Genomic DNA, 15,271 nt, shown 5'->3' with positions numbered 1-15,271 from the left:
GGAAACAAACGAACGCACCCAAAAAAAGAACCAGCAACCACCAATAAAGAGTAGAAGAAGAAGAGGAAGAAGTAGTAGTAGTAGTAGGGCTCTGTACAATCTCACTCAACAACGCTGCGATTCGTTCGATGCTTCTCCACATACATTCAATATCAAAACAACAGTGTTACTGGAGTTTGGGAAACAGGATTACCCCCCCCCCCCACCCACACAACTCCCCTCCCCTCCCTCTCCCCCTCCCTTCCTCCCTCCCTCCCTCCCCAGGGAATGTCTGTGATCGATTATGTAAGAAAAGGGACGACACACAGTAAAAGTTGAAAGGCTGAAACTCTCAGGTGTTTTTGAAAAGTCGCAGAGGGACGAGGGGTGGAGGTTTTGTTTTGTTTTGGGGGGGGGGGGGTCGACCTTTAAACCTCGTCCTCCTCCCTCTGCCACATTTCTTACTTTCATTCTTTCTTTCTTTCCGTCTCTTTCCATCTCTCTCTCTCCGCCAGAACAGGAAGGAGAAACGTGGACAAACGGAGGAAGAAGTAGAAGCAGAACAAACTGAAACCAAAAGAGGTGTAGAAGATAAGAAGGAGAAGAAACAGGAAACAGACCCCCTACCTCAACACACACACACACACACACAAACAAAACGCGTGGCGCGGCGAGGAAAAGAGGGGGTGTTGTGGGGGGCGTGACAACTCTCTACTCGCCATCCCTCCCTCCATCGATCTGTCCATCTGTCCGTTCATCATCTCTCTGTCTGTCCGTTCGTTCGCTCACCCACTCACTCAAAACAAAGTGCTGCCGTCTCCTCCCGCCCCGTGGAGCGTCTCTGTGGCTCCGCCTCCCATCTCGTGACTGTTGTTGTTGTTGCTGGCCGCCGCCGCCGCCGCTGCTGCTGCCGCCGCAGCCGCCACTGCTTCCAGGGAGGCGGGGTCAAAGCCTTGATCCGCCCCCAGAGCGTCGGCCTCCATCTTGACGCTGTCGGCCAGGAAGGCGGAGTAGGCGTCGCTGTCGGCCATCAGCAGCTTCAGCTTGGGGATCCAGCTCTTGCGGACGACGCGGCGAGCGTTGGTGCACATGTCGGCCGCGATGGCGTTCATCTCGCTCTCCTTGAAGCTCGGCGCGAAGTTCTGGCAGTAAACTGAGGGGGGGGGGGGGGGGAAGAAGAGAATATGGTAAAGAAAAGTCTTAAAGGGATAGTTCACCATTTTTGGTAAATTCTCCCATTGCCATAATCCCTATAGTCTATAGAACGTTACCAGACAGAGTTGTTTTAGAGGGAAATTCATGCAAAACCGCTGATGCGCGTTGCGTTCAGGGACAGTTTTTCAGCAAACAGTCTCTGTATTTACCTCTAAAACAACTCTGGTAACGTTCTGTTATTATCTCATAGCGTGGTGAATGTGCAGGTCACAACTTCTCCATAAGAGCGCTTTGGAGTTGTTGGATTGTGTATTTGATGAGTTTGATGAGGGATAGGGGACCTGTACCGTTCACTGGGCAGCTCACGTCTCTGCTCCACCGATCTCAAAACAACATGCACCGATAATTAAAGGTAATGAACCTACTGCTATGACTATAGGGGCTATGGCAAAATGTTCAACTATCCCTTTAAAATGAGTGTGTGTGTGTGTGTGTGTGTGTGTGTGTGTGTGTGTGTGTGTGTGTGTGTGTGTGTGTGTGTGTGTGTGTGTGTGTGTGTGTGTGTGCGTGCGTGCGAGACTCACATTTGACGGCGTGCAAGACTCTGTTGTCCAGCGGTTTACGACTCGGGTCGTTGGTTGAAGAGCGGATACCAGTCCCACAGCTGTTTGCCAGAGTGCTCCTACACAAACAGGAAACAACACCACCACACACATCAACAACAACAACAACAAATACACACATGAAACTAATCTTACATTAAACTCCAGAACATAACGACACAATTATTCCTGTTATTTGGTCACGAAAATAGTTGTTAAAGTCTTTTTTTCTTCTTCTTCTTCTTCTTCTTCAGGTAAAGGAACTTTATTTTAACAAATGCCAAATATTCAGATTCCAGCTTTTTCTTTCAAATGTGAAATCGTTTTTCTCTTTATGTCTGAAAAACAAGTTATATAAACACGTCACCTTCAGCTCACCACTGACTGAACAATAACAACACAGCGTCTGAAAACCCTGAAATATGACGGATCTTCTCTATTTCTATGCATCTTCTTTCTTTCTTTCTTTCTTTCTTTCTTTCTTTCTTTCTTTCTTTCTTTCTTTCTTTCTTTCTTTCTTTCTTTCTTTCTTTCTTGGCAGCAGTAAAACTTTGGCTTTTCTTCCTGGGGTCCACAGCACATAACAATAACACAAACCAGTGACACATACAACAAACTAAACAGCTCCTCTCATCCAGTTAACACGGAAGAAAAACTTTATTATTTCCTATGGAAATCTGTCACATTTCCATCAGAAATAATAATCTGTTAATACCAGAAAAGATTCAGTTTTATATCCATCCTACCCTTTTATAAAAGTATTTTACTTTGAAGGAAACAGGACATTTAAAATACATTTTACTGCCAAGTTTATTACTAATATCACTCAAACAGATCCACTTAATACCCATTTACAAATCTCACTTCATTCTTTATCTTTATTATTATTAGTCCGGGAGCCGTGGGGTTGAACCTTGTTTCGTCTGATAAAGTTTTTTTCTCTGCTGTTTCTTGTAGCTGGGGGGTTCCTCTTCAAAATCCAAGAGGGTGCCCGGTGATATCCCTTGAGCATTTTTAAATATTAACCCTTTGATGCCCAAAGCGCCAAAATCCCAGTAAAAATACTGTAAGCCCCGATTTAGTTACTACAAATAGTCATAAGTGTATGATATTTGGCAAGGAGTATCATGAAACATAGGGGAAAGTAAAAAAAACCTGGGACCTGCTGCCATGCTATTTAAAAAAAAATCACCCACAATTTCTCCAGAAAGACAAAAAAATTACTGTCCGCACGACAAATTCTTGTCAAAAATGACATTTTTCTCAAACATCACTGCTTCACATGTATATAGAAAACTTCCCAAGTTTGTAAGCTTCAATTTGTGCCCAGGATGACCTTTCTATCTCAAAAGTTGCACTTGCTATGGCTGGAAATTGTCACTATACCCCAGATCAAACAAAACGGAATGTTTGGTCTGATGGTCATTCCAAGTGTCACTTTCCAATGGTTAATGAAGAAATCGGAATGTCAAAAACAGAGATTGAGGGTATGTATTAGGCTAGGTTTTTATTTTGACTCTGATTTATTGTATTATTATTATTATTATTATTATTATTATTATTATTATTATTATTATTATTATTATTATTATTATTATTATTATTATTATTATTCATGTATTTAATTATTTAGATTTGATTCTGCAAAGGCAATGCCTACAGATACGCCACATTTTTACACTACATGTAACCAAGTCCGTAATATTAACCATTTTATCAGTGACAGGGTGATTAAATTGTTTAATATTTTTGGTGAATTGACAGTTTATGCAGGTACCACATCTAAAATGACAAGTCTGCTGTTTGTGACTTTAGGCTGGTATGCTTTGACTATTCTGTCCTTTATATTTCTTCCTCTTTTAAAAGTGACCATGGGTGCATCAGAAAAGTCCTTTTTAAAGATGAGTCATTTTGGAGAATACTGTATGCCAATGTTTTAAAATTACACTTTTAATATTTTTAGTTTTGGGTGTGAATGTAGTGCAGAATACAAGGCTCGGCTCAGATTTTGATGATTTCTTTGTTTGTAGGTATGCATCTCTGCCTTTTAGGTCTACCTTTGTTTTTGCATTTACTAGCCAATCTTCTGTATAATTCCTCTCTCTAAATTTAGTGAGCATCTCATCTTTACTTTTGTTATACTGTTCTGGGACAGCACAAATTCGTTTTAGTCTGACAAGTTGACTAAATGGCGGACTTCTTTTTGAGAGGAATTGGATGAAAACTTGCAGCATGAAGAAGTGCGTTGCGATCTGTAGGTTTTTGGTAGAGAGAGGAAGAGAGGACATTGTCTTTTTTAGTCACATTAATATCAAGGAAGCTGATTTCTTCAAGGCCTCTAATTAAGGGTGAATTTTTTAAAACTGCAAAACTGTCATTCAAAAACTGTAAAAACTCTAGGAGGGTAGATATAGGCCCTTTCCATGCACCTTGTGGGTTGGTGAAGTTGCGCCAAAGACCACTCTGTACTTCAATAACTCTCTTTTGCTCAGGCATCTGCGTGGCATTTAATACCAACAACAATTACGCTCTCTTGAGTATCCCACATGGAAGCATGCACACAACATTGTGCATGTGTGGCAGGACAGTAGCCAGGGCGCATGACCGTCAACTGTCACATCTCTCCTCCTCTTTTCACAAGCACGTCCTTGTGCTCCATGCAGGCTGCCACCCATCAGGAATCCATGGACCCACCACTGGTGCTACATGTATCCTGCCAACAACGCTAGAATGTGGCAGGACAAAGGAGGGCCCAGGCGGGGTTTGAACCCCAGTCTCTTGGGTAAGAGTCATGTGCGATGACCATATCCCTTTGGTCGAATGGTCAGCACGCATGACTCTTACCTGGGAGACTGGGGTTCAAACCCCGCCCGGGACCTCCTTCGTCCTACCACACATGGCAAACCATGCACTTTACAGCTGCACTTCTTGGAGTTGCATGGGGTTTTACTCTTTCAGCCACACCTGATCATCTCTAGAATGTAGTCTGGGACAAGTTTGACATCTTCTCGTAGATGGGTTGGGATCAGTGACCTGTTGCATGAATCTTTTTTTTCATGCAAATTCCTCTGGGTTCAGTGCTGGTGACATGCAGGTTTATATTGAGATTTCTTATCACAATGCTACGTATCTCTCCGGATCCGTTACCTCCGGTCCTACATCGATCCCGCCCCCTTAATTCATCAGGATTTCGTCCATGTTTTTAACAGTTCTTGTACCAGGATCTTAGACACCATAGCACCTGTCAGGGTTAAAAGATCAAAATCCTCCCATTTACCATGGCTAAATGAGGACCATAGGATAGCTGATGCTCCTTTATCAACACAGAGTCAATGAAGCCAGAACCAATTACTTCTTCAATCCCACTGCCAGACAAGGACACAACCCCAGGACTCTTTTTAAAACTATGAATTCTCTAACCCAGCCTCCTCCTAATGAACCTTGTGACTCCTCCTCTGAGAGATACTAAGAATTCTTAATGTATTTTACCAACAAAACAGTAAAAATCTGGCAGCACCTCGGAAATGTAGCCATGGAAACTGAGGCTGATGTTGGCCCTTTTCGACGCCCAACTCTTACCCACTTTGGTGAAGTTTCTCTGTTCAGATGCAGTTGAGATCAACCACCTGCTCCCTAGACTGTATCCCTGCATCAGTTGGTCCTGATATTTTAACTTATTATAAATTGCTCACTATCCACTGGTATTCTTCCATCTCCCTTTGAACATGCCACTGTTCACCCTGCTCACCAGGTGACCTTGGTGCTCTGGAAAATTTTAGACCCATTTCTAAGTTGCCAAAGATTTAAGAGAAAATTGTTTTTATACAACTAAATTCTTTTATAAACCAGAATGATATGTTCGAGAAATTTCAATCCGGTTACCATGCCCATCATAGCACAGAGGCTGCTCTGGTCCAAGTCACAAATGACCTTATGCTTGCAGTTGATTCTGGAAGGTACTCCATCCTAATCCTCCTTGACCTAAGCTCAGCTTTTGACACAGTTGACCATAATGTGCTTTTAACCAATTTGAAAAATGTAGTTGGTGTCAGTGATGCGGCTCTGGACTGGTTCACTACTTTTATTTATTTGGGAGGGACAATGCATGCTAATGAACATTTCTTCACTAGGAATAAGATATAAGCAAGCCAGAGTGTAGCCAAAGGCTAATTTCCATCCGTTGTCCCCAAGAACATTAACAGGTAGCTCCTTCTCCATTTGACTTGGCGAGGCCTCCTCTTCTCACTCTCCCCTCCTCTGCAGGATCCCCCAAGGGTCAATTCTTGGTCCCCTTTTATTCACTATATGCTCCCCCTCTGACACATTATCTGCAAGTTACACAACATTAATTTCCATTGTTACGCAGATGAAGTCCCAGATCTTCCAATGTCCTGTGGTAGTCATGTGTGCTGACCATTCGACCAAAGGGATATCCCTGTAGCCAAGTAGCCAGGGCACATGATCAATTGGAGGCATAGTGACAGGACCATCAATTGTCACAGTCCCATGCATCCTATCCTGTCTAGCTGAGATCAAATACTGGATGTCCTGTAATTTTAAATGGCTCCAAAACAGAAGTTCTTTTAATCACTCCTCCTACCCTGCTAACACAACAAACCTCCTGTCAAATCTGGATTCATTATTAGAGAACATTCAGAAGGAAGCTTGAAACCTGGGCGTAATAATTGACTCCGAGCTGTCCTTTGACACTCAGGTAACCAAAGTGCTGCAGTCATACTTCGCACAGTTGAGACAGCTCTCCAGGATTACTGTACATTTTTTCTTTCCCCCTCAGACCTAGAGAAAGTCATCCACGCTTTTATTTCTTCTAGGCTCGACTATTGTAATGCACTCTATTCAGGTTTTAGCAGGCAAAATTTACAGAGAGCATATCACTCCAGTCCTTGCAGCCCTTCACTGGCTACATGTCAGTTTTAGGATAGATTTTAAGATTTTGTTGCTTGTTTTTAAAGCCCTAAATGGTCAGGCTACAGCATACATATCTGAACTTTTATCTCCCTATGAGCCTGATCGCTGCCTGAGATTGTCCAGCAAGGGCCTACTTGTTGTCCCAAAATCCCGTCTTATCTCAAAGGGTGACTGAGCATTTGCAGTCCGTGCTCCCCAACTTTGGAACTCTCTCCCCTTGGATCTCAGGCAGGCAACCTCAGTATCTTCTTTTAAATCCCTTCTTAAAACTCACTTTTATCGATTGGCCTTCCCTTTTCCTACTGTAACTTGATTGTATAATACTTGCTGCTAATTTTATTTTACTCGTTTTTAAGTTGTTATTTTTCTATTTGTTTACTATTGTAAATATGAAGCACTTTGTAATTTTAATTTCGATAAGTGCTATAGACAATTATATTATTAATATTATTACTTCACCACAACATTGCCTGAAAGTGGGGCCTCTTAACATTCTCAAGAAGGCCTCTTTTGCTGGTGGGAGAGCAGCTAGGTTTGGAGCAGACATATGTCCTTTTCCATTCTTTTTCCCCCAGACAAATAGCCTTGTGTGTGACCATGCTGTGTGTGTCCATGCTCTCCTTTATGCCATAACAGGCAGAGATGAAGGCAATGGCTTAGTCGAGGACTTGCTGGAATGGTGCATCTATGTTACCAATGGCTGATAGCTCGTACCCAGCTTTTAGGACATCACTGGCATTCCCCTTGGAGACTTAATGCAAATCTAAAAAAAATCTAAATCTTAATGCGAATTTGTAAAGCAAAGTCCACACTGAAGAAGTCACTCCAGGTTAAAGTCTCCAAGAGGAATGCTGGTGATGCAGATGTCACTGTCATTGATGGATCAGCACTTCTTTGGACCAAATAAACCTGCCACCAGCACTGAACCCAGAGGAATTTGGATTAAAAAAAGATTCATGCAACAGGCCACTGATCCCAACCCATCTACCAGAAGATGCCAAACTTGTCCCAGACTACATTCTAGAGATGATCAGGTGTGGCTGCAAGAGTAAAACCCCATGCAACTGCATGGAAAGTTTTCCATGTGGGATGCTCAAGAGAGCGTTATTGTTGTTGGTAATAAACGCCACGCAGATGCTTGAGTAAAAGAGAGTTATTTGCATTGTCTTTGCAGAATCAAATCAAAATAATTAAATACATGAATAATAATAATAATAATAATAATAATAATAATAATAATAATAATAATAATAATAATAATAATAATAATAATAATAATAATAATAAAATAAATCAGAATCAAAATAAAAATATAATACAATCTCTGTTGACCTTTTGACATTCCGATTTCTTCATTAACCATTGGAAAGTGACACTTGGAATGACCATCAGACCAAACATTCCGTTTTGTTTGATCTGGGGTATAGTGACAATTTCCAGCCATAGCAAGTGCAACTTTTGAGATAGAAAGGTCATCCTGGGCACAAATTGAAGCTTACAAACTTGGGAAGTTTTCTATATACATGTGAAGCAGTGATGTTTGAGATAAAGTGGCAGAAAAATGTCATTTTTGACAAGAATATGTTGTACGGACAGTAATTTTTTTGTCTTTCTAGAGAAATTGTGGGTGATTTTTTTAAATAGCATTGCAGCAGGTCCCAGAAACTTATTTTTTTACTTTCCCCTATGTTTCATGATACTCCCTGCCAAATATCATACACTCATGACTATTTGTAGTAACTAAATAAGGGCTTACATTATTTTTACTGGGATTTTGGCGCTTTGGGCATCAAAGGGTTAATATTTAAAAATGCTCAAGGGATATCACCGGGCACCCTCTTGGATTTTGAAGAGGAACCCCCCAGCTACAAGAAACAGGAGAGAAAAAAACTTTATCAGACGAAACAAGGTTCATCAAAAAATCAGGCTTTGGCTCCCGGACTATATGCATTTATCTTCATTTTAAGCGGTGGGACTCTTTTCTATGACCTCTCTGATATCGATCTCCTTCATCCAACAGTCATTTAATTATATTATTACCAAAAAAGGTCTCATCTGATCTGCTAATCTGTCCCGTACTGACCCATGCAAAATCTATGAAATTTTAGATTATATATATTAAATTAAATATCTAAGAGAACCATTTCCTCCATGATGGTCTCCGTGTGTCCGTCCATCTGTCTCTGAGTTAAACTCACACCGACAGCGACAGCTCCAGGTCGGACTGAAGGAAAACACACTTTTCACACTTTCCTCATCTCGTCACAAACTTTGCTTCCACTTCACTCGTCATGTTTCTGCATCTTTCACACCTTCACATCGATGACTTCTGTTCTCTGTCGTCAAAGTGAGGAACCAGAGAGAAAACACAACGCGACGCGACGACACAGAGTCAGGAACTTATGAGCAAAGTGATGATTTACACAAGATGGAAACCGTGACCCTGGCACCAGAACTAAAAGTTTGTGTTCTAATATTATCAGTTTTTACACCTGTTTCTTCCATCTGCTGTTTTTTTTATTTTTTTATTTCAGCTGAATCTCTGATTGAATGAACACAGTTGTTGTTGTTGTGTTGAGACTAGGGATGCACATTTTGAATTTTTTTTCTGACCGATAACCAACGCTCGTTAACTGATTATTAACCGTTAACCGATAAGATTAAGAATCTTGCGGCTTGTTTTTTTTGCCGTTAAATACACACGTGCGCCGCAACAGCTGATCAGTGCGCTCTGTCTCAGCTGATCGCGCTCTGGAGGTTAGTCCAATGTAGAACTGTTTTTATACAAAGTGCAGCCAAACACCAGGCTGAAGGAGCAGCAGAGCTCCTCTGACAGCTCCTCTGTGGAGCTGCAGGTGAACAGGCTGGAGAGCAGCGACGTCCTCTTTTTTTTTTTTGCGCCGTTGTTACAGGTGATGCACATCTATGTCCGTGTAGGTTACATTTATTGTCTGACCTTCCTTCACTGGGGCTGCTGCACATACTGTCAGTCCTCCTGTGTAACTTTTTGCTGCGAAATATGACTGAAGGCACGTGAACTCTGAACGTGTCGACACGCCCCCATGAGTTGACAACATAGGAGCTAATAAAATAAATAAATAACCGATCGGTCAAAGTTCTTGTTATCGGTTAACGGTTAAACGGTTAATCATGTGCATCCCTAGTTGAGACGCTGCTGAACAACCAGGCAGAGCAGCAGTGAGAACACGTCCACCACTGTGGAGATGATGATGATGATGCTGAATTATGAATGACTCCATCATGGTCACAGTTATTAGCTGCACTGGATCAGCACCGAGCTCCATCAGCAACCTGCACATACACAGTCGACTCGACTCGCCCTTTTTGTGTTGTCAACAGGTCAAAGTACCTGAAGTCTGGTACCTGGTCCTACTCTTCTGGTACCAGCTCGGCCGAGGCTCCAAAACAAGAGGAACTAAACTCAGGTCCCTGTCAGTCAAACCCCACCTGCTGCTCCTCTTGTACCGCAGTATCATTCAATCAATACTCCTGCACTGTGCACCTGCACCCTTCTACTTCACCATGCTGCCCGTCCACAAAACAGAAACAAATTCCCCAAAAATGACTCACACATGCTCCAAAAAAATCGGCCTCCCTACTCCCAACCTACTAAGCCTGTAACGATATGCATATCGAAACCGAAATCGCAACTGCCATTGAAATGGCAGGACTGCGACAAGCCCAGAGTTTGTGCCACCAATACAGATCCAGCCCAAGCTCTGAGCAGCTCACGGCTCTGCTCCGCCGTTCTAAAAATAGCTTGCACCGACAATTAAAGGTAACGAACCTACTGCTATGACTATAGGGATTATGGCAATGGGCCAATTTGTCAAAATGTTGAACTATCCCTTGAATCAGTGTTTGAAAGTCGGGTGATATTGGCCGCCGCCTTGGTTAAAGCATGTATGTGCATGCCACGGGCAGTCTTTCAGATGTAGCGTCTTGCACAAACCCCCGTAGGAAGCCTGTATGTGGAAATACGTCGCCTCTGAGATGTAGAATGTGTATTATAGAAGAGAAACACACATTTCAGGACCACTGACTGGTATCATCAGAACTGACATGTCCCGTGTCCCATATTTAATAGTCTACTCAATTTATTTCAAATGGTGCTGCATTTTTTTTTAATTACACTTAAAATCAGGCGTAGGTGGATCAAATATTTAACATTGATCATTCTTTTGTGGTTGACCAGTCTGACCAGTTTGCTCACCTTTCCAACTCTTATTGGTCACTTTATGCTCTATTCTGTAATGGAAACGGCCTCCAGAATAAAACCTGGTACCAAAGCTGAGTTGAGTCACGTTGGGACTGCTGAGGACACTGACCTGTCGAAGAAGGCGGCCAGCAGGCGTCTGAGCAGCACTTTGTGGCGAGTGCCGGCGCTGACGTGGCAGTTCATGAGCTGGGCGCGCGAGATGAAGACGGAGGTGCCGCTGACCAGCTCCAGCTTCTCTGCCGGGTCGCCCTCCTCGTACAGCTTCGGGTGGCACCGGTTCCCGATCTGGCTGATGAGCTCGGCCGGCAGCGATGCCAGGTCCTGCCGGGACCGAGCCCCTCTGCCGCCTCGCCCGCCGCCGCCGCCGCCACCACCGCCTCCACCTCCACCGCCGCCGCCGCCGCCCGAGTCCGGGGCCAAGTCGGGCAGAGCCTCCACCCGCTCCCCGACCACTGGAGACAGAGGAGAGAGGGGTGAGTTTCAGCAGATGTTTGACCCGGTCACACAACAACAAAATGAAACATTAAAAACCTGCTCGTTAATTATTTAAAGCAGAAGTAAGCGATCCGGTGGTTTTGGCTAACTTCCTGTCAGCAGATGGAGTTAGCAGTCCCCGCCCTCGTCCCTACGTCACCACATTCACGCGCATCTAGGGATGTCACGATTATACATTTTCTAGGTACGATTATTATCAGAGAAATAATCACAGAATTTTACGATTATCACAATTATTATGCATTAATTAATTTCACAACACTATGAATGTGTAAAATCCAATATAGTCAAAATATAACTACATTACTCATTGATTACACAAAATATTTCAAGTATCTATTAATATATGACCAATTAATCCCTAGGGGAAATGTTCGAAATATTCATGAATTGTTATCTCAGGGATGCAAACGGGTCAGGACCAAAAAAGAGAGGAATTGTCTGGCGGGCGGGCGGGCGGGCGGGGGGGGGCTCACCATTAACAATATCACAGAAAAGTCAATTTCCAGTAGTTCAACCCCAACCAAGTATTGAGTGCATATAGATGGACAGTTTTCAGAAGGCCAACATTTCTAGATTAAAAATGCTTTAAAAAAATAAAAACCATTGCAATATTTCAATTTTGGAGATACTGATTTTTAGGTCTTCACTGAATGTTAGTCATAATTATTACTATTAAAATAAACAGAAGAAATAAAGACATGGGATTTAACATCCCATTCAGTGTGTAATGGACATATAGGCATAATGTGTTAGTTTCACTTTAATTGAACACATTCTACATCGCGGAGGCGACGTCTCTCCTTCACCGTAGAAACGGGGCAGAGCTCCGTGGAGACACCTGCCTGACACAGCAACGGACATGCACGGGGGGAAAACGGCGGCGCCGTCGCACCGAATGCACGCGGATACGCGCCGCTTTGGGTAACGAGCGCGCACGTCGCGTCTACATTGGAGGTGAATAGGTCGGCTGTTACCAGTATAATCAGAGACAACCATGAATGAGTTGTCGCACACACTGAGGTGAGCAGCAGAGCGGCCGCACCGTGACCGCGGTCCGCTCCAGCTGCCTGGTGTCTCCATTACGCACCACGCGTCTTTTCAGTCACTTGTCCAAGTTCTCCTTTACTGTTTTTTTTTCGAGACAACACTCATCTCTCTCTCTCTCTTTTACCTGCGGTGTCAGCTGATGTGCACATCTGCAGCAACCCAAACAAATGCACATGTTACTGTTGACTGGCTCTATTCCAGCCACATGATTGGTTCGGCGCGGTGGAAATCTCATTATCATTGGTTATTTGTATTGTCTGCCAAAACATGGATGAATGAAACCTGTCGACCACGTCTCATATTTCTATCGAGGAAAAGTTATTTCACAATTTATAGACACAAAACCGACAAGCACTGAGAGCCGCATGTTGCAGTGACGTTATATAGGCTATAAAAAAAATAATCCGCAAATAATAAACCGACGAAAAGGTGCAACTTGCCACTTAACTTCTTGTCGATGTATTATTTGCGGGGGGTTTCGGGGGATCTGCTGACGGATCTGGGACTGATTGACTGTGGACCACCACCAGTCTGATCAGGTCCATCACAGCACAGCAGCTGCAGCTCTGCCCCGCTGTCACATGACGCATATCAGCGCAATCTGTTTACATTAAACCGACATCAGGAGAATAATGAGAATTAGCCTATGATTTAAAAAATATATATTTGTTTCGAATTTTGGCCCCTGGATCATGATTTTTTGGGGCGCATTCTTGGTAAAAAAAAAATCCTCTAAAAAAAAAGACAGTTGGGATGCATAATGTGTCTCATAACAGTATACTGTGCGTCACGTTATCGTCCCCCCCCTCTGTACTGAGCTGGCCGGTACTGGGTATAGCGTCCTGCTGATCACCGCGCTGAGGCACCGGCCGGTCTGAGCTGCGTTCATGTGCCGACTTTAAAACTCTCCAGTCAGTGACCTGGTGGCGGCTGTTTTGGTCGTCAGCATTTTATCCACGCAGCGACCGTCCACGGCTTAGTGGTGTTTTATTCTAGGGGTCGGTGGTGGCTGTGAGACAGCAGCGGCTCCACGGTGAGAGGGGGGGGGGGGGGGGGGGGTCAGCTTCTGCTCACCTGACTCTGTGCAGCTTCTTCATTAAATCCAAACAAACAGTCCGACACAGCGACGCTCTGCTACTCTTTGACTCTAAAGTCTCTGTAGCTCATCAGCCCGGAACTCGCCGTCATGGATCAGAAGCGACGGCGGCGTTTGGCCTCAGTGTCTCGGACTTCCAGAGCAGCTACAGCAGCGTTGTGACCTCAACCATGGTTGGTGAGAGCAGAAATGTTGTTGTAGGCCTGTGCATATTCTCATTTGTCCAGGTCATAGTATTTCAAAGGAGGTTAAATCGAAAGCAACTGGACTTATACTGAGTCTCCACACCAGTTAGTTGGTCCAGTCCCAGCCTGGTCAGATGCTACATGAACTGATGAAGCCTCATGGATGAGAGGTGAAACGTCTTCCTAGACAAATAACTAAGTCCAGTTGAACCTCCTTTGAAAAAAAAAAAAAAAGTTGTTGGCGGGCTCGTGAATTTTTTTTGAAACGAGTGAAAACGAGCGATAAATCGCATTTCTCGCGTATCTCACGTTTGGTTGCGCGTAAAAGCTCGCGCGAAAAAAAAGCGTTCCTCGTGTTTGAGTGGGAAGCCCCTGTGGGTCTTCCCACCAAACACGATGAAATAGACGAAGACGCGAGGGTCCCGTCGCCATAAAAGAATCGGGTGTATTGCGTCGCAAAAAAAAAAAGTCGCGTCTACCGCGTCTCGCGCCTAATCGCGTCTTTGCGTCACGGCCTTTTACACCGCGGACGTAACGAATAAACGGTGACGGTGTGAACGAACAACATAGAACAGGACCAGACGTGCGTTGTTTCCTCTTTTCACCTACAGCTCCACTCTCTCTTACTTACACTAACTACTGTTATTGTTGAGAGCAGAGAATTGTGGGATTTGTAGTTTTTGACCAATCGCAGGTTGTGCTCTTTCTTTTTTGTGATTTTCCCGGTTCACACATGTCTTTTTTTTTTAGGGGCAAATGCGAGTGAAATGCTCGCCCATGGTGGGCATAAGAAAATTTAAGACCTGTCTAAAATTATTTAAGACTTGAACACAATAATTCAACAAATTTAAGACATTTTAAGGCCTAAAAGTGTGTAATGGACATAGCCTATATAATGTGTTAGTTTCACTTTAATTGAACACATTCTACATCGCGGAGGCGACGTCTCTCCTTCACCTCTGAAACGGGGCAGAGCTCCGTGGGAGACACCTGCCTGACACAGTAATGTACGTACCGACTGCACGCGGATACGCAGAAACCATGAATGAGTTCGCCTCAGTTTCACGTGATTGTCACTGTCAGCCTGTTAGAAAAACATTTTACTGACCCCAGCTGAGACGCTGAGACCCCCCCCCCCCCCTCAAAACAAAAACTCTTCGGATCTGAATGATTCACACAAGTCACCTAATTGGTCATGAAAAGAGCGAGTTTCGCTTTTCGGCGCGCTGTTTGCATCCCTGTTATCTATACCAAATGTTTGCGTTTATTTTAATCGTTTTTTGTTTTGTTTTGCTTTTTTTTTTTAATTAAAAATGACAGGCTAACATTTAAATTCCTACCAATTCAATGTTACGTTAGTTAAATGGACCAGTATCTGTGCATTTACCTTTATTTTTGCGCACATCTGCCAATAAGGTTCCAACATCAAATTTTTGTGAAAGTAACGGTATTTAGGGATCTTTACGATTAAATAATTCTATAATAAAGTTCTCTCTCCTCATTGGATAAAGGTTGTAGGATACAAGGAAAGTTTTCTCCT

General features: G+C 43.4%; 1 protein-coding gene across 1 annotated transcript in view; it reads right to left on the bottom strand.

The window, feature by feature from the left end:
- Positions 1-406: 406 nt before the first annotated feature.
- The window catches only part of nacc1b (nucleus accumbens associated 1, BEN and BTB (POZ) domain containing b), a 38,580-nt gene continuing 23,715 nt past the window's right edge, over positions 407-15,271 (bottom strand). Inside the window, exons 6-8 of the mRNA XM_083971641.1 lie at positions 11,015-11,357; positions 1,719-1,816; positions 407-1,132 (exon numbers count right to left, since the gene is read on the bottom strand). Coding sequence (XP_083827767.1) covers positions 777-1,132; positions 1,719-1,816; positions 11,015-11,357 — 797 coding nt within the window. The 3' untranslated portion in view covers positions 407-776. The remainder of the gene's footprint in view (positions 1,133-1,718; positions 1,817-11,014; positions 11,358-15,271) is intronic.

Source organism: Trachurus trachurus, assembly GCF_905171665.1.
Source record: "Trachurus trachurus genome assembly, chromosome: 1".
Taxonomy (NCBI): domain Eukaryota; kingdom Metazoa; phylum Chordata; class Actinopteri; order Carangiformes; family Carangidae; genus Trachurus; species Trachurus trachurus.
Note: the sequence above shows the minus strand (reverse complement) of the source record. Positions and strands in the feature narration are given on the sequence as shown.